The following is a 26,806-nucleotide window of genomic DNA, read 5'->3' on the forward strand; positions in this document are numbered from 1 at the left end:
ATGTTATAAAAAAAAAAAAAAAAAAAAAAAAAGCAATTTTGTGCTTTTTCCTACAAGAGTCACCGCCTATTTTATTGCTCGTTCCTGTCGGCGGCTTTTTGCTCTTCAATCCTCCACCACCAACCTGCGCCACCCCCCCCCCCCCATGGGCTTTCTAAAGGTTTAGGTGGTGAAGACGCTGGAGACACAAGCGAAGGTTGGCTGAACCTTAATTACGCCATGTATCCAGAGACCCCCACTGATTTCAATAATTATTTTGTAATACCTCCTGTGGAGACACTGTAGGGAAATTGAACACTTAATGCCAGCTACCGTCCCAGATCACAGCTGATCACATCTCAGAAGCTGACATTAGCTTGGAGCCCGGATTCCCTGGGAGATCAGATGCGCTATTTGTTTTTACGGCTGCAGAGATCAGATATTTTGTATATAAAATCCTTGTACTCCGCAGACGGCGATGTCGCCTCATTTACACACAAACCTTCCCAATTCCCGTAAGACGCTCTCGTCTATATGTTTCGTGACTTTGTTCTGTCTAATCTGCAGAAATGGTCACAGAAAACCCTCAAAAAAAGAAGTTTCAGTGATGGAGCAATCTACGTGTTGTGTCCTAACACCAGCGAGAACTTGACTCAAAGTTCCCCCTTTTTATGAGAATTGTAGAAAATGTAGAATTTAGTAACTAAAGCACTGATGAGCGCAGGATGGGCCCGGCGCGCCCACTGACCCACAGACAAGAGGGGCCGAGTTCAGTGCAGGTCCGGACCTCAAAAGGATTTTCATTATAACGAAAAATCACTGTTTTTTAGCTGCCACTTGTCACTTTGCAGACAGAGATCTTGAAAACTATGAGAAATTGAGTCAGTGAACAGAAACATTTACATTGAAACACTGCAAACCCTTGCTGATCCAAAACTTCTTGCAGTTGATACAATTTACCTGCACCGATACATTGTAAAAGAGGAGACCTGCGCAGCCATACATTGTAGAGGAGGAGACCTGCACAGCCATACATTGTAGAGGAGGAGACCTGCACAGCCATACATTGTAGAGGAGGAGACCTGCACAGCCATACGCTGTAAAGGAGGAGACCTGCGCAGCCATACATTGTAGAGGAGGAGACCTGCACAGCCATACATTGTAGAGAAGGAGACCTGCACAGCCATACATTGTAGAGAAGGAGACCTGCACAGCCATACATTGTAGAGGAGGAGACCTGCACAGCCATACATTGTAGAGGAGGAGACCTGCACAGCCATACATTGTAGAGGAGGAGACCTGCACAGCCATACATTGTAGAGGAGGAGACCTGCACAGCCATACATTGTAGAGGAGGAGACCTGCACAGCCATACATTGTAGAGGAGGAGACCTGCGCAGCCGTACATTGTAGAGGAGGAGACCTGCGCAGCCGTACATTGTAGAGGAGGAGACCTGCACAGCCATACGCTGTAAAGGAGGAGACCTGCGCAGCCATACATTGTAGAGGAGGAGACCTGCACAGCCATACATTGTAGAGGAGGAGACCTGCACAGCCATACATTGTAGAGGAGGAGACCTGCACAGCCATACATTGTAGAGGAGGAGACCTGCGCAGCCGTACATTGTAGAGGAGGAGACCTGCACAGCCATATGCTGTAAAGGAGGAGACCTGCGCAGCCATACATTGTAGAGGAGGAGACGTGCACAGCCATACGCTGTAGAGGAGGAGACCTGCACAGCCATACATTGTAGAGGAGGAGACCTGCACAGCCATACGCAGTAGAGGAGGAGACCTGCGCAGCCATACATTGTAGAGGAGGAGACCTGCACAGCCATACGCTGTAGAGGAGGAGACCTGCGCAGCCGTACGCTGTAGAGGACGAGACCTGCGCAGCCGTACGCTGTAGAGGAGGAGACCTGCGCAGCCGTACGCTGTAGAGGAGGAGACCTGCGCAACCGTACGCTGTAGAGGAGGAGACCTGCGCAGCCATACGCTGTAAAGGAGGAGACCTGAGCAGCCATACATTGTAGAGGAGGAGACCTGCGCAGCCATACATTGTAGAGGAGGAGACCTGCGCAGCCATACATTGTAGAGGAGGAGACCTGCGCAGCCATACGCTGTAGAGGAGGAGACCTGCGCAGCCATACGCTGTAGAGGAGGAGACCTGCGCAGCCATACGCTGTAGAGGAGGAGACCTGCGCAGCCATACGCTGTAGAGGAGGAGACCTGCGCAGTCATACGCTGTAGAGGAGGAGACCTGCGCAGTCATACGCTGTAGAGGAGGAGACCTGCGCAGTCATACGCTGTAGAGGAGGAGACCTGCGCAGTCGTAAACTGTAGAGGAGGAGACCTGCGCAGCCATACGCTGTAGAGGAGGAGACCTGCGCAGCCATACGCTGTAGAGGAGGAGACCTGCGCAGCCATACGCTGGGAGACCTGCGCAGCCATACACTGTGTGCAGAATTATTAGGCAAGTTGTATTTTAGAGGATTATTTTTATTATTGACCAAGAACTATGTTCTTAATCAACCCAAAAGACTCATAAATATCCAAGCTTAATATTTTTGGAAGTTGGAGTGGGGTATTTTTAGATTTGGCTATCTTAGGAGGATATCTGTTTGTGCAGGTAACTATTACTGTGCAGAATTATTAGGCAACTTAATAAAAACCAAATATAATCCCATCTCACTTGTTTATTTTCATCAGGTAAACCAATATCAGTGCACAAAATGTAGAAATAAACATTTCTGACATGCAAAAACAATAACCAAAAAAATTAGTGATCAGTATAGCCACCTTTCTTTATGATGACACTCAGCAGCCTTCATCCATAGATTCTGTCAGTTGGTTGATCTATTTTCGATCAGCATTGCGTGCAGCAGTCACCACAGCCTCCCAGACACTGTTCCGAGAGGTGTACTGTTTTCCCTCCCTGTAGATCTCACATTTTATGATGGACCACAGGTTCTCTATGGGGTTCAGATGAGGTGAACAAGGGGGCCATGTCATTATTTTTTCTTCTTTTAGACCTTTACTGGCCAGCCACGCTGTGGAGTAGTTGGATGCATGTGATGGAGCATTGTCCTGCATGAAAATCATGTTTTTCTTGAACGATACCGACTTCTTCCTGTACCACTGCTTGAAGAAGTTGTCTTCCAGAAACTGGCAGTAGGTCTGGGAGTTGAGCTTCACTCCATCCTCAACCCGAAAAGATCCCACAAGTCCATCTTTGATGATACCAGCCCATACCAGTACCCCACCTCCACCTTGCTGGCGTCTGAGTCGGAGTGGAGCTCTCTGCCCTTTACTGATCCAGCCTCTGGCCCATCCATCTGGCCCATCAAGAGTCACGCTCATTTCATCAGTCCATAAAACTTTTGAAAAATCAGTCTTAGGCTGTGTGCCCACAATGCGTTTTTTAAGCGTTTCCGCTGCAGAAACGCTTAAAAAATGCATGGTAGAAGGTCTGCCATGTTCCCCAATGATAATCCACATGTGCTGTGCACATGCTGCGGAAATTTCCGCTGCAGATCATCATTGGGGAAAAAAACGCAGCACTACCAATTATTTTGCGGAAGTGCTGTGTTTTCGCCATTGACTTGCATTAGAACGCATGGATTACGCCTCACTGGATATGTAGATGCGCATTCCATGCGTTCCAATGTGCGGATAGTACCCAGGTGTGGAGGAGAGGAGACTCTCCTCCGGACCCGGGTACCATAGAAACTGGAAAAAAAAAAAAAAAAAGAATAAAATAAAAAATAAATATTATACTTACCTTCTGGCGGCCCCCGCTGCGCTAGTCCTCCCTTGCCGGCAAATCGCGATGGACTGAAGGACCTGCGCTGACGTCATAGTCATGTGACGGGTCACGTGACACCGACGTTGGCAGGTCCTTCAGTGTACCACGATCTGCCGGCAGCCAGCATCGAGCGAAGCAAGACACCGGGGGCCATCGGAAGATAAGTATAGATTTATTTTTTTATTTTTTACCATTCTTTTACGGTCACACTATATATGCCGTTTGCATGGATTTATATTGTGTGACCAAGTTGACAAGCACTTTCCAAGTGATGCTAAAATCGCTTGGAAAGTGCTTGACACCCGCATGCGGAAATGCAAGTGAAGAACGCTTCACATCCGCATGTCCCTGGCTGGAAAAACGCATGTACAATCCGCATGTACAATCCGCATGTACAATCCGCATGCGTTTTTTCTGCCAGGGAGATGCAGAAACGCTCAGGAAAAAATCCGGAGCATTTCTGCATCGTGGGCACATAGCCTTAAGATATTTCTTGGCCCATTCTTGATGTTTTATCTAATGTTTCTTGTTCATAGGTGGTGGTTTTTCAGCCTTCCTTACCTTGGCCATGTCCCTGAGTATCGCACACCTTGTGCTTTTTGATACTCCAGTAACGTTGCAGCTCTGAAATATGGCAAAACTGGTGGTGAATGGCATCTTGGCAGCTTCACGCTTGATTTTCCTCAATTCATGGGCAGTTATTTTGCACCTTTTTTGGCCAACACGCTTCTTGCGACCCTGTTGGCTATTTGCCATGAAACGCTTGATTGTTCGGTGATCACGCTTCAAAAGTTTGGAAATTTCAAGACTGCTGCCTCCCTCTGCAAGACATCGCACAATTCTGGACTTTTCAGAGCCCGTCAAATCTCTCTTCTGACCCATTTTGCCAAAGGAAAGGAAGTTGCCTAATAATTAAGCACACCTTATATAGGGTGTTGATGTCATTGGTCAACACCCCTCCTCATTACAGAGATGCACATCACCAGATTTACTTCATTGGTAGTTGGCTCTGAAGACTATGCAGCTTGGAGTAGGAGAACATGTATAAAAAGTATCATGTGATCAAAATACGCATTTGCCTAATAATTCTGCACACAGTGTACACTGTAGAGGAGGAGGAGACCTGCGCAGCCATGCACTGTAGAGGAGGAGGAGACCTGCGCAGCCATGCACTGAGAGGAGGAGGAGACCTGAGTAGCCATGCACAGTAGAGGAGGAGGAGGTCTGCACAGCCATGCACTGTAGAGGAGGTCTGCGCAGCCATGCACCATAGAGGAGGAGGAGGAGGTCTGCGCAGCCATTCACCGTAGAGGAGGAGGAGGAGGAGGAGGTCTGCGCAGCCATTCACTGTAGAGGAGGAGGTCTGCGCAGCCATGCACTGTAGAGGAGGAGGAGGAGGTCTGCGCAGCCATGCACTGTAGTGGAGGAGGAGGAGGTCTGCGCAGCCATGCACTGTAGTGGAGGAGGAGGAGGTCTGCGCAGCCATGCACTGTAGAGGAGGAGGAGGTCTGCGCAGCCATGCACTGTAGAGGAGGAGGTCTGCGCAGCCATGCACTGTAGAGGAGGAGGTGGAGGAGGTCTGCGCAGCCATGCACTGTAGCGGAGGAGGAGGAGGTCTGCGCAGCCATGCACTGTAGAGGAGGAGGAGGTCTGCGCAGTCATGCACTGTAGAGGAGGAGGAGGTCTGCGCAGCCATGCACTGTAGAAGAGGAGGAGGAGGTCTGCGCAGCCATGCACTGTAGAGGAGGAGGAGGAGGAGGTCTGCGCAGCCATGCACTGTAGAGGAGGAGGAGGAGGTCTGCGCAGCCATGCACTGTAGAGGAGGAGGAGGAGGTCTGCGCAGCCATGCACTGTAGAGGAGGAGGAGGAGGTCTGCGCAGCCATGCACTGTAGAGGAGGAGGAGGAGGTCTGCGCGCCATGCACTGTAGAGGAGGAGGAGGAGGAGGAGGAGGTCTGCGCAGCCATGCACTGTAGAGGAGGAGGAGGTCTGCGCAGCTATGCACTGTAAAGGAGGAGGAGGAGGTCTGCGCAGCCATGCACTGTAGAGGAGGAGGAGGAGGTCTGCGCAGCCATGCACTGTAGAGGAGGAGGAGGAGGAGGAGGTCTGCGCAGCCATGCACTGTAGAGGAGGAGGAGGAGGTCTGCGCAGCCATGCACTGTAGTGGAGGAGGAGGTCTGCGCAGCCATGCACTGTAGAGGAGGAGGACGAGGTCTGCGCAGCCATGCACTGTAGAGGAGGAGGACGAGGTCTGCGCAGCCATGCACTGTAGAGGAGGAGGACGAGGTCTGCGCAGCCATGCACTGTAGAGGAGGAGGAGGAGGTCTGCGCAGCCATGCACTGTAGAGGAGGAGGAGGAGGTCTGCGCGCCATGCACTGTAGAGGAGGAGGAGGAGGAGGAGGTCTGCGCAGCCATGCACTGTAGAGGAGGAGGAGGAGGTCTGCGCAGCCATGCACTGTAGAGGAGGAGGAGGAGGAGGTCTGCGCAGCTATGCACTGTAGAGGAGGAGGAGGAGGAGGTCTGCGCAGCTATGCACTGTAGAGGAGGAGGAGGAGGTCTGCGCAGCCATGCACTGTAGAGGAGGAGGAGGAGGAGGTCTGCGCAGCCATGCACTGTAGAGGAGGAGGAGGAGGAGGTCTGCGCAGCCATGCACTGTAGAGGAGGAGGAGGAGGAGGAGGTCTGCGCAGCCATGCACTGTAGTGGAGGAGGAGGAGGAGGTCTGAGCAGTCATGCACTGTAGAGGAGGAGGAGGTCTGCGCAGCCATGCACTGTAGAGGAGGAGGAGGTCTGCGCAGCCATGCACTGTAGAGGAGGAGGAGGAGGAGGAGGAGGAGGAGGAGGAGGAGGAGGAGGAGGAGGTCTGCGCAGCCATGCACTGTAGAGGAGGAGGAGGTCTGCGCAGTCATGCACTGTAGAGGAGGAGGAGGTCTGCGCAGCCATGCACTGTAGAAGAGGAGGAGGAGGTCTGCGCAGCCATGCACTGTAGAAGAGGAGGAGGAGGTCTGCGCAGCCATGCACTGTAGAGGAGGAGGAGGAGGTCTGCGCAGCCATGCACTGTAGAGGAGGAGGAGGAGGTCTGCGCAGCCATGCACTGTAGAGGAGGAAGAGGTCTGCGCAGCTATGCACTGTAGAGGAGGAGGTCGAGGTCTGCGCAGCCATGCACTGTAGAGGAGGAGGAGGTCTGCGCAGCCATGCACTGTAGAGGAGGAGGAGGTCTGCGCAGCCATGCACTGTAGAGGAGGAGGAGGAGGTCTGCGCAGCCATGCACTGTAGAGGAGGAGGAGGAGGAGGTCTGCGCAGCCATGCACTGTAGAGGAGGAGGAGGTCTGCGCAGTCATGCACTGTAGAGGAGGAGGAGGTCTGCGCAACCATGCACTGTAGAGGAGGAGGAGGTCTGCGCAACCATGCACTGTAGAGGAGGAGGAGGTCTGCGCAACCATGCACTGTAGAGGAGGAGGAGGTCTGCGCAGCCATGCACTGTAGAGGAGGAGGAGGTCTGCGCAGCCATGCACTGTAGAGGAGGTCGAGGTCTGCGCAGCCATGCACTGTAGAGGAGGTCGAGGTCTGCGCAGCCATGCACTGTAGAGGAGGTCGAGGTCTGCGCAACCATGCACTGTAGAGGAGGTCGAGGTCTGCGCAGCCATGCACTGTAGAGGAGGAGGAGGTCTGCGCAGCCATGCACTGTAGAGGAGGAGGAGGAGGTCTGCGCAGCCATGCACTGTAGAGGAGGAGGAGGAGGAGGTCTGCGCAGCCATGCACTGTAGAGGAGGAGGAGGAGGAGGTCTGCGCAGCCATGCACTGTAGAGGAGGAGGAGGAGGTCTGCGCAGCCATGCACTGTAGAGGAGGAGGAGGAGGAGGTCTGCGCAGCCATGCACTGTAGAGGAGGAGGAGGAGGAGGAGGTCTGCGCAGCCATGCACTGTAGAGGAGGAGGAGGAGGTCTGCGCAGCCATGCACTGTAGAGGAGGAGAAGGTCTGCGCAGCCATGCACTGTAGAGGAGGAGGAGGTCTGAGCAGCCATGCACTGTAGAGGAGGAGGAGGTCTGCGCAGCCATGCACTGTAGAGGAGGAGGAGGTCTGCGCAGCCATGCACTGTAGAGGAGGAGGAGGTCTGCGCAGCCATGCACTGTAGAGGAGGAGGAGGTCTGCGCAGCCATGCACTGTAGAGGAGGAGGAGGTCTGCGCAGCCATGCACTGTAGAGGAGGAGGAGGTCTGCGCAGCCATGCACTGTAGAGGAGGAGGAGGTCTGCGCAGCCATGCACTGTAGAGGAGGAGGAGGTCTGCGCAGCCATGCACTGTAGAGGAGGAGGAGGTCTGCGCAGCCATGCACTGTAGGAGGAGGAGGTCTGCGCAGCGATGCACTGTAGAGGAGGAGGTCTGCGCAGCGATGCACTGTAGAGGAGGAGGTCTGCGCAGCGATGCACTGTAGAGGAGGAGGTCTGCGCAGCGATGCATTGCACTGCTTTTCCTGTTATTTTAGGACACGTTCTCTGAACGCCCACACGTCAGACTTGGCATTATTGCCTTGCACTTTGAGTTAATTTTGCCAAAGTGGATGAAGATAAAAAAAATAAACAAAAACGGGTTATTAATTACTCAAAGGAGGTGAATGTAACAGAGCGAGGATCCTGCACACGTCAGTCCGGATTTGTGCTGAATTTAATATGGCAAACTAGAAGTGATGCTGCAATCTGGCACAGATATCCCTCCACTGATGTCAATAATAGGCCTTCGCTATTATAACTAAGCTATAAGATGGCAGAGGAGCCACTGAGATGGAGATACTGAGGTTTCTAGGATTCCTTTAAGTATAAGGAAAGTCTGAGTCCAGCTTTCTCCATCTGCACAGTGATTGACAGCTCTACCTTTATACAATAGATGAAAAGCTGTCAATCACCAAATGTGGGCGGGGTAAGCAGGAATCACAGCACGGTAGCTCAGTGGTTAGCACTGCAGCCTTGCAGCGCTGGGGTCCTGGGTTCAAATCCCACCAAGGACAACATCTGCAAGGAGTTTGTATATTCTCCCTATGTTTGCGTGGGTTTCCTCCCACACTCCAACGACATACTGATAGGGAATGTAGATTGTGAGCCCCAATGGGGACAGCCATGATAATGTATGTAAAGCGCTGCGGAATATGTTGATGCTATATAAAAATAAAGATTATTATTATCACAGTCTCGATCTTTGCAGGCGAGGTAAGCAGGACTCACAAAGGGCACCATTAAAAAAAACTATTTACATGAAAAGAACTGAGTGAAATAATAGAAATCTTATGTGGCCATGCTCCACATTTCCTCCTCTCCCCCATGCTGCCCTTACACACAGATCTTAGCGGACAGGCGTAGTAGTTTACATCTATATGTAATCTGTGCTCAGAGGTCTGCGACTTCCAACAGATCAAAATAAGGGATTTCATAAAAGAAATGCTACCAGGGTTCATTACAGAAGAACTGTAAGGTCAAGTCTTGTGAAAGGGGCGCTTGTCCTCAGCACAGCGGAGTCATAGTTTCCTGGTCTTGTGATTGGAGACACGTTTCTATGTCATAGTGCTGGGCCAGGGGTGTAAGAAATTAGGTGAAAAGTCAACGAAGGCGTAAAGAAAAAAAAACTGCATCCAACCGGTAATGGAGACCAGATGTGCCGGAAATCGCAAAGGAAAAGCTAAATAAACAGAAAGAGGAGACGGGATTTACATTGTATTAAAAACAAAAAATATATAAAAAGAAAAATTGGAAGGATTTTTAGTTTTTGTGTTTATTTCATTAGTATATTATTTGTAATATTTATTTTTTGTAAAAGTTCTTCTTGTTAAACCCCGAGATAACCCAACAACTATGACTCAAACAAAAGAAGAAGAAAAAAAGGAAAGAGAAATGTAGAATGTTCCCCTTCTGTGTAATTGTGAAACCTGCGGCGGAGTCAGCTTACACCATATACGTAAAGGGTGCGGAGGTTAGCGCACAGATCTGCAGCGGCGAGGACGGAGAGAAGGGACAGCACCGGAGGAACAGAAGGTGAGCAGCACCGTCCTCCTCCAGAACAATCCCCGGGAAATGAGGAATACGATTATTAATAAGTTAGGGCAATGGGGACAACAGGTCTCTAACATTAAACATTGCTACAAAGTTACTATAGGGGAAGACAAAATTACCTGCAGCACTACATTATTATTAGACTTTATTCACACTTTTTATTATTTGCTGCCTTTTTGCAAAATGCTGTATTTGGAAAAATCAAGGTGAAAAAGATCGCAATATGAGCACCAAGTGTGAATGAATGGTTAGTTTTAGTTGCAGTTTTATGTTGAGCAATATTTCTACAATCCTGCACCAACGGGACCTGATAAATCAAAATATTTGCCAGATGGCACTTAGTAAGAAAGCCCATCTGATTAAGTAAAGAGGAGGCGGAGAGGCGGCAGACCCAGCGAGGGCAGGGGGAGGGGCAGGGGGCCCAGCGAGGGCAGGCGGAGGGGCAGGCGGCCCAGCGAGGGCAGGCGGAGGGGCAGGCGGCCCAGCGAGGGCAGGCGGCCCAGCGAGGGCAGGCGGCCCAGCGAGGGCAGGCGAGCCAGCGAGGGCAGGGGGAGGGGCAGGCTGGCCCAGCGAGGGCAGGCGGAGAGGCAGGCGGCCCAGCGAGGGCAGGCGGAGAGGCAGGCGGCCCAGCGAGGGCAGGCGGAGGGGCAGGCGGCCCAGCGAGGGCAGGCGGAGGGGCAGGCGGCCCAGCAAGGGCAGGGGGAGGGGCAGGCGGCCCAGCGAGGGCAGGCGGAGGGGCAGGCGGCCCAGCGAGGGCAGGCGGCCCAGCGAGGGCAGGCGGCCCAGCGAGGGCAGGCGGCCCAGCGAGGGCAGGCGGAGGGGCAGGCGGCCCAGCGAGGGCAGGCGGAGGGGCAGGCGGCCCAGCGAGGGCAGGCGGAGGGGCAGGCGGCCCAGCGAGGGCAGGCGGAGGGACAGGCGGCCCAGCGAGGGCAGGCGAGCCAGCGAAGGCAGGGGGAGGGGCAGGCTGGCCCAGCGAGGGCAGGCGGAGAGGCAGGCGGCCCAGCGAGGGCAGGCGGAGAGGCAGGCGGAGGGGCAGGCGGCCCAGCGAGGGCAGGCGGAGGGGCAGGCGGCCCAGAGAGGGCAGGGGGAGGGGCAGGCGGCCCAGCGAGGGCAGGCGGAGGGGCAGGCGGCCCAGCGAGGGCAGGCGGAGGGGCAGGCGGCCCAGCGAGGGCAGGCGGAGGGGCAGGCGGCCCAGCGAGGGCAGGCGGAGGGGCAGGCGGCCCAGCGAGGGCAGGCGGAGGGGCAGGCGGCCCAGCGAGGGCAGGCGGAGGGACAGGCGGCCCAGCGAGGGCAGGCGAGCCAGCGAAGGCAGGGGGAGGGACAGGCTGGCCCAGCGAGGGCAGGACGGAGAGGCAGGTGAGCCAGCGAGGGCAGGTGGAGAGGCAGGCGAGCCAGCGAGGGCAGGCGGCCCAGCGAGGGCAGGGGGAGGGGCAGGCGGCCCAGCGAGGGCAGGCGGCGGGGCAGGCGGCCCAGCGAGGGCAGGCGGCGGGGCAGGCGGCCCAGCGAGGGCAGGCGGCCCAGCGAGGGCAGGCGAGCCAGCGAGGGCAGGGGGAGGGGCAGGCTGGCCCAGCGAGGGCAGGCGGAGAGGCAGGCGGCCCAGCGAGGGCAGGCGGAGAGGCAGGCGGCCCAGCGAGGGCAGGCGGAGGGGCAGGCGGCCCAGCGAGGGCAGGCGGAGGGGCAGGCGGCCCAGCAAGGGCAGGGGGAGGGGCAGGCGGCCCAGCGAGGGCAGGCGGAGGGGCAGGCGGCCCAGCGAGGGCAGGCGGCCCAGCGAGGGCAGGCGGCCCAGCGAGGGCAGGCGGAGGGGCAGGCGGCCCAGCGAGGGCAGGCGGAGGGGCAGGCGGCCCAGCGAGGGCAGGCGGAGGGGCAGGCGGCCCAGCGAGGGCAGGCGGAGGGACAGGCGGCCCAGCGAGGGCAGGCGAGCCAGCGAAGGCAGGGGGAGGGGCAGGCTGGCCCAGCGAGGGCAGGCGGAGAGGCAGGCGGCCCAGCGAGGGCAGGCGGAGAGGCAGGCGGAGGGGCAGGCGGCCCAGCGAGGGCAGGCGGAGGGGCAGGCGGCCCAGAGAGGGCAGGGGGAGGGGCAGGCGGCCCAGCGAGGGCAGGCGGAGGGGCAGGCGGCCCAGCGAGGGCAGGCGGAGGGGCAGGCGGCCCAGCGAGGGCAGGCGGAGGGGCAGGCGGCCCAGCGAGGGCAGGCGGAGGGGCAGGCGGCCCAGCGAGGGCAGGCGGAGGGACAGGCGGCCCAGCGAGGGCAGGCGAGCCAGCGAAGGCAGGGGGAGGGACAGGCTGGCCCAGCGAGGGCAGGACGGAGAGGCAGGTGAGCCAGCGAGGGCAGGTGGAGAGGCAGGCGAGCCAGCGAGGGCAGGCGGCCCAGCGAGGGCAGGGGGAGGGGCAGGCGGCCCAGCGAGGGCAGGCGGCGGGGCAGGCGGCCCAGCGAGGGCAGGCGGCGGGGCAGGCGGCCCAGCGAGGGCAGGCGGAGGGGCAGGCGGCCCAGCGAGGGCAGGCGGAGGGGCAGGCGGCCCAGCGAGGGCAGGCGGAGGGGCAGGCGGCCCAGCGAGGGCAGGCGGAGGGGCAGGCGGCCCAGCGAGGGCAGGCGGAGGGGCAGGCGGCCCAGCGAGGGCAGGCGGAGGGGCAGGCGGCCCAGCGAGGGCAGGCGGAGGGGCAGGCGGCCCAGCGAGGGCAGGGGGAGGGGCAGGCGGCCCAGCGAGGGCAGGGGGAGGGGAAGGCGGCCCAGCGAGGGCAGGGGGAGGGGCAGGCGAGCCAGCGAGGGCAGGGGGAGGGGCAGGCGAGCCAGCGAGGGCAGGGGAGGGGCAGGCGGCCCAGCGAGGGCAGGGGGAGGGGCAGACGGCCCAGCGAGGGCAGGGGGAGGGGCAGGCGGCCCAGCGAGGGCAGGGGGAGGGGCAGGCGGCCCAGCGAGGGCAGGGGGAGGGGCAGGCGGCCCAGCGAGGGCAGGCGAGCTAGCGAGGGCAGGGGGAGGGGCAGGCTGGCCCAGCGAGGGCAGGCGGAGAGGCAGGCGAGCCAGCGAGGGCAGGCGGAGAGGCAGGCGAGCCAGCGAGGGCAGGCGGCCCAGCGAGGGCAGGGGGAGGGGCAGGCGGCCCAGCGAGGGCAGGGGGAGGGGCAGGCGGCCCAGCGAGGGCAGGGGGAGGGGCAGGCGGCCCAGCGAGGGCAGGGGGAGGGGCAGGCGGCCCAGCGAGGGCAGGGGGAGGGGCAGGCGGCCCAGCGAGGGCAGGGGGAGGGGCAGGCGGCCCAGCGAGGGCAGGGGGAGGGGCAGGCGGCCCAGCGAGGGCAAGGGGAGGGGCAGGCGGCCCAGCGAGGGCAGGGGGAGGGGCAGGCGGCCCAGCGAGGGCAGGGGGAGGGGCAGGCGGCCCAGCGAGGGCAGGGGGAGGGGCAGGCGGCCCAGCGAGGGCAGGCGGAGGGGCAGGCGGCCCAGCGAGGGCAGGCGGAGGGGCAGGCGGCCCAGCGAGGGCAGGCGGAGGGGCAGGCGGCCCAGCGAGGGCAGGCGGAGGGACAGGCGGCCCAGCGAGGGCAGGCGAGCCAGCGAAGGCAGGGGGAGGGGCAGGCTGGCCCAGCGAGGGCAGGACGGAGAGGCAGGTGAGCCAGCGAGGGCAGGTGGAGAGGCAGGCGAGCCAGCGAGGGCAGGCGGCCCAGCGAGGGCAGGGGGAGGGGCAGGCGGCCCAGCGAGGGCAGGCGGCGGGGCAGGCGGCCCAGCGAGGGCAGGCGGCGGGGCAGGCGGCCCAGCGAGGGCAGGCGGAGGGGCAGGCGGCCCAGCGAGGGCAGGCGGAGGGGCAGGCGGCCCAGCGAGGGCAGGCGGAGGGGCAGGCGGCCCAGCGAGGGCAGGCGGAGGGGCAGGCGGCCCAGCGAGGGCAGGCGGAGGGGCAGGCGGCCCAGCGAGGGCAGGCGGAGGGGCAGGCGGCCCAGCGAGGGCAGGGGGAGGGGAAGGCGGCCCAGCGAGGGCAGGGGGAGGGGCAGGCGAGCCAGCGAGGGCAGGGGGAGGGGCAGGCGAGCCAGCGAGGGCAGGGGGAGGGGCAGGCGGCCCAGCGAGGGCAGGGGGAGGGGCAGGCGGCCCAGCGAGGGCAGGGGGAGGGGCAGGCGGCCCAGCGAGGGCAGGGGGAGGGGCAGGCGGCCCAGCGAGGGCAGGGGGAGGGGCAGGCGAGCCAGCGAGGGCAGGCGGAGAGGCAGGCGAGCCAGCGAGGGCAGGCGGAGAGGCAGGCGAGCCAGCGAGGGCAGGCGGAGAGGCAGGCGAGCCAGCGAGGGCAGGCGGCCCAGCGAGGGCAGGGGGAGGGGCAGGCGGCCCAGCGAGGGCAGGGGGAGGGGCAGGCGGCCCAGCGAGGGCAGGGGGAGGGGCAGGCGGCCCAGCGAGGGCAGGGGGAGGGGCAGGCGGCCCAGCGAGGGCAGGGGGAGGGGCAGGCGGCCCAGCGAGGGCAGGGGGAGGGGCAGGCGGCCCAGCGAGGGCAGGGGGAGGGGCAGGCGGCCCAGCGAGGGCAGGGGGAGGGGCAGGCGGCCCAGCGAGGGCAGGGGGAGGGGCAGGCGGCCCAGCGAGGGCAGGGGGAGGGGCAGGCGGCCCAGCGAGGGCAGGGGGAGGGGCAGGCGGCCCAGCGAGGGCAGGGGGAGGGGCAGGCGGCCCAGCGAGGGCAGGGGGAGGGGCAGGCGGCCCAGCGAGGGCAGGGGGAGGGGCAGGCGGCCCAGCGAGGGCAGGGGGAGGGGCAGGCGGCCCAGCGAGGGCAGGGGGAGGGGCAGGCGGCCCAGCGAGGGCAGGGGGAGGGGCAGGCGGCCCAGCGAGGGCAGGCGGAGGGGCAGGCGGCCCAGCGAGGGCAGGCGGAGGGGCAGGCGGCCCAGCGAGGGCAGGCGGAGGGGCATGCTGGCCCAGCGAGGGCAGGCGGAGAGGCAGGCGAGCCAGCGAGGGCAGGTGGAGTGGCAGGCGAGCCAGCGAGGGCAGGGGGAGGGGCAGGCGGCCCAGCGAGGGCAGGGAGAGGGGAAGGCGGCCCAGCGAGGGCAGGGGGAGGGGAAGGCGGCCCAGCGAGGGCAGGGGGAGGGGAAGGCGGCCCAGCGAGGGCAGGGGAAGGGGCAGGCGGCCCAGCGAGAGCAGGGAAAGCAGGCGAGCCAGCGAGGGCAGGGGGAGGGGCAGGCGGCCCAGCGAGGGCAGGCGGCCCAGCGAGGGCAGGCGGCCCAGCGAGGGCAGGGGGAGGGGCAGGCGGCCCTGCGAGGGCAGGGGGAGGGGCAGGCGGCCCAGCGAGGGCAGGGGGAGGGGCAGGCGGCCCAGCGAGGGCAGGGGGAGGGGCAGGCGGCCCAGCGAGGGCAGGGGCAGGCGGCCCAGCGAGGGCAGGGGGAGGGGCAGGCAACCCAGCGAGGGCAGGGGGAGGGGCACGCGGCCCACCGAGGGCAGGGGGAGGGGCAGGCGAGCCAGCGAGGGCAGGGGGAGTGGCAGGCGAGCCAGCGAGGGCAGGGGGAGGGGCAGGCGAGCCAGCGAGGGCAGGGGGAGGGGCAGGCGGCCCAGCGAGGGCAGGGGGAGGGGCAGGCGGCCCAGCGAGGGCAGGGGGAGGGGCAGGCGGCCCAGCGAGGGCAGGGGGAGGGGCAGGCGGCCCAGCGAGGGCAGGGGGAGGGGCAGGCGGCCCAGCGAGGGCAGGGGGAGGGGAAGGCGGCCCAGCGAGGGCAGGGGGAGGGGAAGGCGGCCCAGCGAGAGCAGGGAAAGCAGGCGAGCCAGCGAGGGCAGGGGGAGGGGCAGGCGGCCCAGCGAGGGCAGGCGGCCCAGCGAGGGCAGGGGGAGGGGCAGGCGGCCCAGCGAGGGCAGGGGGAGGGGAAGGCGGCCCAGCGAGGGCAGGGGGAGGGGAAGGCGGCCCAGCGAGGGCAGGGGGAGGGGCAGGCGAGCCAGCAAGGGCAGGGGGAGGGGCAGGCGGCCCAGCGAGGGCAGGGGGAGGGGCAGGCGGCCCAGCGAGGGCAGGGGGAGGGGCAGGCGGCCCAGCGAGGGCAGGGGGAGGGGCAGGCGGCCCAGCGAGGGCAGGGGGAGGGGCAGGCGGCCCAGCGAGGGCAGGGGGAGGGGCAGGCGGCCCAGCGAGGGCAGGGGGAGGGGCAGGCGGCCCAGCGAGGGCAGGGGGAGGGGCAGGCGGCCCAGCGAGGGCAGGGGGAGGGGCAGGCGGCCCAGCGAGGGCAGGCGGCCCAGCGAGGGCAGGCGGCCCAGCGAGGGCAGGGGGAGGGGCAGGCGGCCCAGCGAGGGCAGGGGGAGGGGCAGGCGGCCCAGCGAGGGCAGGGGGAGGGGCAGGCGGCCCAGCGAGGGCAGGGGGAGGGGCAGGCGGCCCAGCGAGGGCAGGGGGAGGGGCAGGCGGCCCAGCGAGGGCAGGGGGAGGGGCAGGCGGCCCAGCGAGGGCAGGCGGCCCAGCGAGGGCAGGCGGCCCAGCGAGGGCAGGCGGCCCAGCGAGGGCAGGCGGCCCAGCGAGGGCAGGGGGAGGGGCAGGCGGCCCAGCGAGGGCAGGGGGAGGGGCAGGCGGCCCAGCGAGGGTACGGGGAGGGGCAGGCGGTCCAGCGAGGGCAGGGGAGGGGCAGGCGGTCCAGCGAGGGCAGGGGAGGGGCAGGCGACCCAGCGAGGGCAGGCGGAGGGGCAGGCTGGCCCAGCAAGGGCAGGCGGAGAGGCAGGCGAGCCAGCGAGGGCAGGTGGAGAGGCAGGCGAGCCAGCGAGGGCAGGAGGAGAGCCTGAGGACACAGCAGTGTTGGGGACTACCTGACACTGAATAGGGAGGGGGGGGGGGCAGGGGTACCAAAATCTTTTTTTTAATAAATCTTTGGCCGATAGTAACAGCTCATAACACGCTAGCGGTTTGTAGAAGAGACACAACCTCGGCAGAGTCCATGATGTTCACATCTATAACTACAGATCATTCAGTGCCATATTTATCACATCCACACAGAGTAACAAACCATCCTGGATGTAAACTCTGTGCAATCACATAACACAACAATACTAAGAAAACAGCAAATTCCTTCAGAGTATCCTTGGAAAAGAAGAAACTAAGGGGGAGGTTTACATGTAAAGTAGCAGATAGTTTTCTGTGCAGGGAGTTTACACCACACAAAGGTCAGGCCGCCCCTGCTGATACCGTGAGGATGATGATGGTGATTGTTTGTGCATTTGGGATCTTATATGAATGATTTTTTCCCTCCAGGCTGTTGTCAGCACCACGTTGCGGAAAGCAGAAAAAAAAAAAAGTTGGACAGAGGTTACATTAGTTCAAGCGTCTCGTTTAATTATCAACCCGTGCACTGTCTGTGGCTAATCTCCGCAGCGATATATATAGCCTAATAGTGAGGCAGGAAGGAGACACTCAGCAGCAGGAGCCCTCGGCAGCCACGATGAAAGCCCTTCTCCTCCTCCTGCCTCTGGTCTTCTGCGCGTCCATCGAGAAACATGATGACGGCCAGTTCGACTCTTTACCCGCAGAACCCAAGTCTCGCTTCGCCATGCTGGACGACGTGAGGATCTTGGCCAACGGCCTCCTGCAGCTCGGCCACGGCCTGAAGGATTTCGTCCACAAGACCAAGGGGCAGATCAACGAGATTTTCCAGAAGCTCAACCTTTTCGACAAATCCTTTTACGACCTCTCGGAACAGACCAACGAGATCCGGGAGAAGGAAGAGGAGCTGAAGGAGAAGACGTCCAGGTTGCAAGAAAACAACGAGGAGCTGAAAAACCTGTCGAGTAAAATCTACTCCCATATCGAGCATCTCCTGCAGGACAAGGTCCAACTTCAGGCCAAGATCGGCCGCCTGGAGGAGAAGCTCAACCAGATCACCGAGGGCCACCAAGAGTTCCAGGACCACAAAGAACTGGCCGCGCTCAAGGTAAGAGATGATTGCGCTGGGAAAGCGCTTAAAGGGCAACTCCAAAATCCTGCTGTGAGTTGTAGTTTCACAACCAGTTAAGCTTGTAATGAAGGCTCATGGGTACCACAAAGGTAGCAGAGATCTTGAATTCCTCCACAGGGGCCACATCACATCATGACGGCATCTCCACGTGCAACTCCTTGGATGCACAAACTTTGCAAAACTTGTCTACCGCACAATTAGTGCATGCTGCGTTTTTTTTAGGAATATTTGGCATTCAGGGGCCTGGAAAAGCTGGGTGATGATCTCAGGAGGAACTGTAATGGTGGATTTATAGACTTTCCAGAGGTTCCATATTAGGGGTCCGGGACCACCCAATTATTTTCATTTGGTCACATGCAAAGCGATCTAAAATGGCCAGCGCTGCTGTGCCCAGACTTGTAGCCCGCACAGATGGCACCATGCCACCATTATATGCAGAGGAAATACCTCGTGTGCCCAAATTATACCCCGACAAACCAAGTTATTCACTGCTCTGTGCCAGGCCTCAGGCTACACAGACAAAACATGCCAAGGTGGAGTTTGTTAAATCAACTGCAGGGCAAGCTAGTGCTCTCCGTTATCTGCCATATAAACCCAAGTGCTGAACTCATCAGAGGCACAAAGCTCTTCTGTCCTGACAGTCGATACAGTGTATCAGCGCAGGTTACCCAAGGGTAATGACTGGATACAACTGTGACAAAGCACCAGCTGTGAAAAGAAGTTTTTTTTTCCACCCTGTGAGTGTTTTCATTTGCTGAAAGCAAGCAGAGATCCTGAATATGGAAATGAAAAAAAAAACAAAACTAAAAAAGTCTAGAAAATTGCAAAACTTTATATTCTGCAATGAATTAAAGGTTTGGTGTTGATTTGTCTCCATCACTGACATTTTACCCCAAAAATTACTAAAAATAACAAAAAATATATATATATTTCAGCAATACGTGGAGCAGCAAGACACGAACATACGCCGTCTCCTGAAGGTGGTCGCCGACCAGAACGTGCAACTCGATTACCAGAACAGCCAACTTAAGGATCTTGAAGACAAGGTAAGAAATATTATTTAACACCGGGGTGCACGGGCTTCCCCCTGTAAGCAATGGCGCAGCCTTGAAATAGTTGTTAAGCAAATAACACCCCCACACATCTGCAGTTTGTGTGTGGTATTGCAGCTCAGCTTCATTTACGACAATGGAGCTGAGCTGCAATACCACACAAAACCTGTGGACTATGGTGGCGCTGTTTTGGGAAGAAAACAGCAATGATGTAATAATGTTATTCAGTCCCAGTACAGTTTTAAATTCTGCAAGCATGATTCAGTGTGAGAAGAGACTCCACTTTCTGTTGTGGTGGATGATGGCTGCAGATATTCAGTATTATTCTCTCTTCCAGATCGGCAATGCCAGCGTCGTGGAGAGTAAGAAGAGTTCACCCAGAAGCAACAAGCTCGATGACCCCCGCTCCGTCAATTCAAGCTTAACAGAGCAGATGCTGGATCCCAATGGTAAAGACATTGTAAAGGCTGCATATGACCACTAGGGGGGGCTCCTGCAGGCATAACTATCACTGAGGGCAGGAAGGATCGGGGGCACTGATCTTCCCAATACAGTCATTTCTTGTGTCACCTTAAAGGTTACTGTTTATTGCGCAGGGGTAGGAGAGTTCCTGCTGCCGTAGGAAAAGTTTTATAAAGTTTCTCAAAGGAAAAAAAAAAAGACTTCAGTTTTGCTCCATTTTATTGCAGCCTGCAGTGTAAGAATGGAGGTTTTCATCTTGGTAGCTACGCCTGCTATAGCCAGGCATACATACATACATACATACATACATATATATTATACACTCAGGATATATACACATGGCCTTGGTACTTTACAGTGCAGCCTACATTCATATAGCTGAAAAACAAACAATTATGACCTCTTTTTCCAAGCATTATGATAACTTTTGAAAGTTTTTGAAAGTTTAGCACCCCTTTAATAGTTCTAACTCCCCCAACTTTCACTCCTTGGCCATGATTGATAATTTATTAACCATTTCCAATATTAAACAGATGCAAATCTGCCAGTAATACGGTCTCGTTCCTGTTGATAACCTCAAGATTTCTCACCCCCAGTTTCAGATCTTCCGCGGGACTGCAATGACATTTACAACGATGGCGGGCGGCGGAGCGGCGTCTACACCATCAGACCCAATAACAGCACGGAGTTCAGCGTCTACTGTGAATTCACAGCAGGTAACAGCGCGGCGCATTGGGCTCATTATAGGGGCGAGATCCCCCTCCTCCGCTCATCTCTAGGGAGTATTGTCAGCAAGCTGAGCCCATGAGGAGCGGGGACTCCCATCACTGGGGGTGGACGGAACGGGGAGATCGTTTTATATATGCACATTATGGCTCCACTCATCATTTGTGTTGTTTTTTTTTTCTTTTTCAGTCACTTTTCTTTTTTTTTTTTCCTCTTGTAGTTTTCATTGATTTTTTCTTTTTTGAGCCAAATTTTTCAAAATGGCGCATGGGGTACATGAATTTTGCGCAAGATAATAAAAAGAAATTACTATTTTTGTAACCTTTTTTGTGACTTTTTAGAGAATGTTCAGCTGAAATGTTGCAAAAACGTGTGCAAAAACTTCAAGTGTGCGTAAAGTCACTCTACAAAGGGGATTGGAGTAGATTTGAGAAAAAATGTTGCAACTTTTTAAAAAAAAAAAACAAAAAAAAAACTGACAAATCAAACAAAAAAAAAATAAAAAAAAATAGGTTTTTAAAAAAGGCAAAAATTAAAAGCAGAATAAGGCATGAATGAAAATGAAAAACAGGCGAAAACACAGAAACATTATAAAAAAAAAGCGTAAATGCAAGAATGAATTGGGCCCTATTTGGGGTTTATTTTGTTCTTCACCAATCAGAAATGCCAAGAGGGATCATGTAGATGCATTTTCTTGAACTACTTAAAAGGGGTTGTCCAGTGGCATAACTTAAACCTTGTGCGGGTCCCAGTGTAAAATTTCCAACCAGAGCCCCAACTATCACAGGTCTTAAAAAGTCATGGTCGTCTTATATGGGCCAAAGGAACCTTTTTAGCTGGGCGACTGCACCCACAATAGTTGCACCCCTGGGGTTGTCCAATTTAAGGAGCACTTTCCATATATCCAGGGACTCTGGGACCCTCATCTATTGGGCAGAGAGGAGAGCAAACAACGCACTGATATGATCGGATACCGTGCAATACTTTATATCTCCTTCGGGGGAGCTGCAGGGAAACCGGACCCTTAGTGCTCAATTCATCATTGCATTTCCACTAGACAATTTTTGATTCTGCACAAACTTCATGAATTGCACGCGCAATTAGGATGATTTGGGTGGAAAAAATGGCAGCAAAAACCACAAGTCAAAAAGGAAAAGTGACTTAAAAAAAAAAAAAATTAATTAAAAACACACAAATAATGAATCGGGCTCTCCGGGTGCAGCCAGACAAGTGGCAGCGCGGCTGACTCTCTGCCCGACGGCTGCATGATCGTGAAATAATATCGGCCATCACAGTGGGAGAACTTTCAGCCATAAGTGGTCGGCAGCACCGTCTGAACCTACACTCACTGCCGGGTTTCTTCCTAGTTGATCGCTGGGTACAACAAAGTCCAGAATCCCTTTAACAAGGGGTGGACAATATTTACTAATTATAATGCTTTAATATACTTCTTAGAGGGGCAGGTGCCATCTTAGTCTCTCTATTAAAAAAAAATCCTACTGTAGTAATAAGGAATGCAGAAATGCAGGAGGGGAGGAGGGAGATGCAGCTGCAGTTCCTTGGTTTTTTTCCTGTTCGGTAAGAGCTGTGCTTGGCAGCAAAAAAGATCCCTAAAGCCCAGTAGGATAAGATTAAAAAAAAAAGAAAGACCCAAATCTGCAGATTGCACAACACTTCTGCCCCCCGCAGGAGTCCTGCGTCCGACATTAGTCCTAAGTCACCCTCATGTCTTTCAGACACGCCATGGACAGTTATCCAGAGGAGAACAGATGGATCCGTGGACTTTAATCAGACCTGGGAAGATTACACCAGAGGCTTCGGTGACCTCGGGGGTGAGTTCGTCTTGAAATGTCACATCCCTCGAAATCCCTTCAAAAAAGGCTTAAAAAAGATAAATCCGGCAGAAAGGGGCAGTGAAGACGCATTACATGCAGATGCTTCTTGGTTATATCCGTTCCCGGGAAAGCTGGGTGACATCCAATGAGTGTCATCACCCAGCTCTGCCAGGTGCCGGGGCCGCGGCTCTCACAGGTGTAGCATCAGGACGTCCAGTAACCGCCAGTACAGAAGCTGCCACCATGGCTCATTCACTGCCGTCACCCAGCTTTCTCCGGAACGGATAACTATGGAGGGCTAATATAGGTTTATGTGACAGCCCACCTATTCACAGAGCAGGTGATAAATGTGGGACCCCAACCGCTAGGACCCCCACTGATGAGGACAACGCTGGGCTCAAAGTGTCTGTGCACGGATCAGCACTGAGCATGTGCAACCACTGCTGCACTCTCTGGTCGCACATGCTCATTATCACTCCATGCATTCACATGTGGGGGGACTAAGGCAGGTGAGGGGGTCTCATGCATTTATCATCTATTGCGTGACTAGGTGATAATTATTTTTGGGACGACCCTTTTAATATCGAGAACGATACTAGTGGACTGATCCCACGTGCAGACGGCAGCGTGACGCTCGCTTTTGGCACAAGCCAGAGGACTGAGGCAACCTCACCCCATTACTCTATGACCCGCCGCGCTGTCCCCGTTGCATCACGCAGTCCCCATGCAGACACCGTTTATGCCGGCAGAGATCCCATATTTATCTACAGAGGCAAACAAGCTGAGAAGCCCATGGTCCAACCCCGGAGGGCCAATCACCGGGGCCGCTGCCGGATCAGACCACACCGCCTTTGTTTACACTGGTTAATAAATCACCGCGCACGGACCCAAAACTAACGGAGCTGCACTCTCTGACACTGCGCTGGGTCAAAACATGCACCAGGGGGCGACTACGGCGGCACGAGACCGCTATAAATACAGATGTACCGAGATAAAGGGGTCAGTAAAGACAGAAACCAATGACCCAGTCTATAAATAATACTGACACTTTGTGCAATTTTCTAAAATACTTTAACTGTTACAATACATAAAAATGGCCGACACTGGTATATCCCTTTAAGATTCTTAAAGGGGTTATCCAAGATAAGGAAAAAAGCTGCACATAGCAGAAGAATACTTGTAAAATAAGGAAATAAGTTATACTCCCCTTCTTACTCCAGACCGTTCCAGCGCTGTGGCCCCGATGCTCCTGCTCGAGTCGTCTGGAATATACAGAAATCTGGAGTCCGGAGCATCGGGGATGAGAATAAAGCGCCAAGTTTGTGCTATTTCTTCAGTTTACCTGTATTGCTGATGCTGTGTTCAGCTTTTTCATTACCATGGACAACCCCTTTAAATCTTAAAGGGATATACTGGTATCGACAAAATGTTGTTTTAGCCAATGTGCAGCTTTTTCATCATCTTGGACAACCCCTTTAAAGACATTGATGGTTTCCTCTCATTTCCAGGTGAATTCTGGCTCGGCCTGCAGAAGATCTTCTCTCTGTCCCAGCAGGCGGACTACATCCTGCACATAGAGCTGCAGGACTGGAAGAATAACATTCGCTCCGTGGAGTATTCGTTCTCACTGGGGAATGAAGACACAAGCTACACCCTGCAACTGTCCCATCTCATGGGGAACGTGTCGGGTGCTCTGCCCGAACACACATCGCTGCCCTTCTCGACCAGCGACCACCACTCCCAACATCTCAAGTGTCCTGCAGAAACGTCATCAGGTAATGCACCGAGCAGAACGATGTGCTGCAGTGGAGCCCCCCCGTCTGCCTTATAGGGGTCATCCAGCGCCCACCACTTCTGCATTGAGATGCATCGACGTCAGACTGGTATCTGTAGGTCTCATGCATATCTCCTAAATTAAGAGGCCTACCCATATCAGACAGTCAGCAAAGTACAGCACCTCCCAATGAGCAAGCAAGAGGCACTGGAGAACCCCTTTAAGACACTGTGCACATACTTGGGAAACAGATGAACAAATCCCTCTGTTTGCCTAATACTTGCACAATGGGATAAGTTGCTTAATGCAGCACTTAAATGTTAACCCTCGATAATTTTACTTGGGGGAGACCGTGATTGAGAAAAGGATGGCCGAGTAGGGGACAACCCTTCTAAAGGGGTTGTCCAGGACTTTGATATTAATGGCCTATCAATAAGATAGGTCATCAATATCAGTTGGTAGGAGTTAGACACCCGGTACAACAGATCAGCTGTTTGCAGGTTTCATGGCATCAGGGAGTAACATGTGTAAGAGCTGGAACAGCACAGCTCCGGACACTGCATAGAGGCCACTCTCGGGGGCTGCAGTTAAGCTCCTATTGAAGTAAATGTGATCTGACCTGTGCACACTGTAAGCTTCACGTGGTCATGACCCCAGCTATCAGCTGAGCGGTGGAGGTGCCAAGTGTTGGACCAAATGGCTTTTCCTAAATCATATAGGACTTCCACTGATCAGCTGTGCTCTATTCGACAGTTTGGTCATCAATATATCAAGAGCAACCCCTTTAAGCCTTTGCAGCCCACTTTTCCAAACTTCCCAACAATATGGCGGTTCCCGATACGTCCTGGAGAAAGAACTTACAAGGTTCACAACAAACCAAGAAATCTGCTTTGGTGGAAGAGTTTTCACCTCCGAGGTTTAGGCTAAATATCTCACCCTTTGTTGCAGGCGGCTGGTGGAAAGCGTCCTGCGGAGGAACCAACCTGAACGCAAAGTACAGATCCAGGGTGAAAGGAGAAAGACGGCAAGGACAAGGCTTGTCCTGGAAACCAGAGAAGAGGAGAATGTACTCGCTCAGGTCCACCAAGATCATGCTCTACCGCACAGAGATGGAAAACTTTGATTAGTGTCAAAGGGCTCCTCGACTGAGGAACAAGCCTCACATCGGTCACTAGAAACCGATGAGGACTTTCCGATACCGGGGAACTAACAGCGGTCCTCCGGGGACTGCAGAGATCATTCGATTCCACGTGAGGTGTACGACGGGACTTCTACAAGAAGGCGTAAACCGGCCCGTAAGAATGGCGCACCGCGATGTAGCCAGTGGGGTTCATAAAAACACAACAGGCCGCAGGGTACCGCACCATTAATAATGACTGATGTACAGCCGGGAGAAAGTTACTCTTAAAGGGGTATTCCCATTATATAACGAAGAAGGACCAAACTGTAGCAGCAGCTACCTGGAAATGACTCATATGTAAATGTTACTTGGGGAGGGGGTGTACTGGCTCTTATTGAAGAGACGCAGCAGCGTATGGAAACTTATTTACAGCCAATGAGTCATGGGAAAATTAATATGTTAATTAGCCCAACCCTCTCATCTTGATGAGTGCAAATTTGCATAGAATGAAAATGTAGAATAAGGTAGAATGTTACAATGTTTCTTATAAGTGAACACATCAGGATGAAAAGTCAGCTCCTCTTTCCATTTTCAGCAGGCCTGTCACTGGATAATTATTTTTTTTCCCCCTGGTGTAAATGCCGCTGTTGTCCTGAATCCACTGATGTGTTTCATTTCTTCCTGCGCCTCTCTGCTCCTGAGATATGGCCCTGTATATAAATCTAGTCTATTTGGCCACCTGGGTGTGGTCATCAAGACGACGCCCACAGAGAAGAGCAGAGGACCACGCCCACTAGGATAAGATGACAAGAAGAAAAGGCCATATCTCAGGAACGGAGAGGAGCAGGAACAAAAGAAAAACATTGACGGATTCAGGAGAACAGCGGCGTTCACACCAGGTAAAAAAATTAGATTTATGGCAAATCACAGGTCTTCTTTAAAGGCCATATTCAAGATGGCAGTGGGATAGCAAAATTTATAGACTGACTCAACTGTCTAATTCAACCAGAATTCGGATGATTCCTGACTTTTAAATTATTAAGAATGAGGGGCATATTGCTAATTTTAAGTCTGAACTGCAAAAAATATCCAAAATGTGTAAATATTGGTACCCCAAACTGTAAGAGAGACCCGTTTCCACTGTATTTATCTAGAGCCTCTTTTGGATCAGTAGTTAGACTGCCCCTTTAAGCAGTCGTGGGCTTAAATATCACTAAGTCATATTGACTTCTGTACTGTAAGCTTATTATATTAATAGCCGCAACGTCTGTAGGTGTACACACTGGATACACTGCTCATTTGGCTTCTTTACAGTTTTTTATGTTACATTATTGTATTATAGACGTTTAGAGACGTGACATTATATTGCTGGGATTTTTTAATATGTTTTGTAATAATAAAGATGAAGACTACAGACTTCCTACATTGTGGGGTTATTCCTCCTCTGGGATATTTATGGTAGATCTACAGGAAATCCCAGAAACATCAGTATCCCCCTCGCCTCCCTCCCGCCTTCAAGTCTCCGACTCGCCTCCCTCCCGCCTTCCAGTCTCCCCCTCGCCTCCCTCCCGCCTTCCAGTCTCCCCCTCGCCTCCCTCCCGCCTTCCAGTCTCCCCCTCGCCTCCCTCCCGCCTTCCAGTCTCCCCCTCGCCTCCCTCCCGCCTTCCAGTCTCCCCCTCGCCTTCCAATCTCCCCTCGCCTTCCAATCTCCCCTCGCCTCCCTCCCGCCTTCCAGTCTCCCCCTCGCCTTCCAATCTCCCCTCGCCTCCCTCCCGCCTTCCAATCTCCCCTCGCCTCCCTCCCGCCTTCCAATCTCCCCTCGCCTCCCTCCCGCCTTACAGTCTCCCCCCTCGCCTCACTCCTGCCTTCCAATCTCCCCTCGCCTCCCTCCCGCCTTACAGTCTCCCCCTCGCCTCCCTCCCGCCTTCCAATCTCCCCTCGCGCTTTCCTTTCAGTCTCTCTCCTTCCTTTCTTTCAGCCATCCACCTTCCCTTCAGTCTCCCTCGCCTCTCTCCTTCCTTTCAGTCTCCGACTCGCCTCCCTCCCGCCTTCCAGTCTCCCCCTCGCCTCCCTCCCACCTTCCAGTCTCCCCCTCGCCTCCCTCCCGCCTTCCAGTCTCCCCCTCGCCTCCCTCCCGCCTTCCAGTCTCCCCCTCGCCTCCCTCCCGCCTTC

The 26,806-nt window shown here is 56.4% G+C and overlaps 2 protein-coding genes across 16 annotated transcripts in view; one reads left to right on the forward strand and one right to left on the reverse strand.

The window, feature by feature from the left end:
- DOCK7 (dedicator of cytokinesis 7) overlaps window positions 1–26,806 on the reverse strand; it is a 119,569-nt gene that overhangs the window by 55,136 nt on the left and 37,627 nt on the right. The window lies entirely within an intron of this gene.
- On the forward strand, window positions 9,687–26,048 carry ANGPTL3 (angiopoietin like 3). Its single transcript, XM_073643792.1, has 8 exons — window positions 9,687–9,802; window positions 16,966–17,641; window positions 18,601–18,711; window positions 19,055–19,166; window positions 19,776–19,895; window positions 21,642–21,737; window positions 23,249–23,515; window positions 24,463–26,048. Exons 2-8 carry the CDS (start codon window positions 17,153–17,155, stop codon window positions 24,639–24,641), a joined length of 1,374 nt encoding a protein of 457 aa, XP_073499893.1. The 5' UTR covers window positions 9,687–9,802; window positions 16,966–17,152; the 3' UTR covers window positions 24,642–26,048.

The sequence above is a fragment of the Phyllobates terribilis genome, unplaced genomic scaffold (assembly GCF_046119375.1).
Source record: "Phyllobates terribilis strain yellow unplaced genomic scaffold, ASM4611937v1 Scaffold_8__6_contigs__length_399053987, whole genome shotgun sequence".
Taxonomy (NCBI): domain Eukaryota; kingdom Metazoa; phylum Chordata; class Amphibia; order Anura; family Dendrobatidae; genus Phyllobates; species Phyllobates terribilis.

Coding starts and splice junctions, on each gene's coding strand:
- ANGPTL3 (XM_073643792.1), top strand. CDS start 17,153: ATGAAAGCCCTTCTCCTCCTCCTGCCTCTGGTCTTCTGCGCGTCCATC. Junction 17,642..18,600: donor AAGAACTGGCCGCGCTCAAG/GTAAGAGATGAT, acceptor TATATATTTCAG/CAATACGTGGAGCAGCAAGA. Junction 19,896..21,641: donor CTACTGTGAATTCACAGCAG/GTAACAGCGCGG, acceptor CATGTCTTTCAG/ACACGCCATGGACAGTTATC.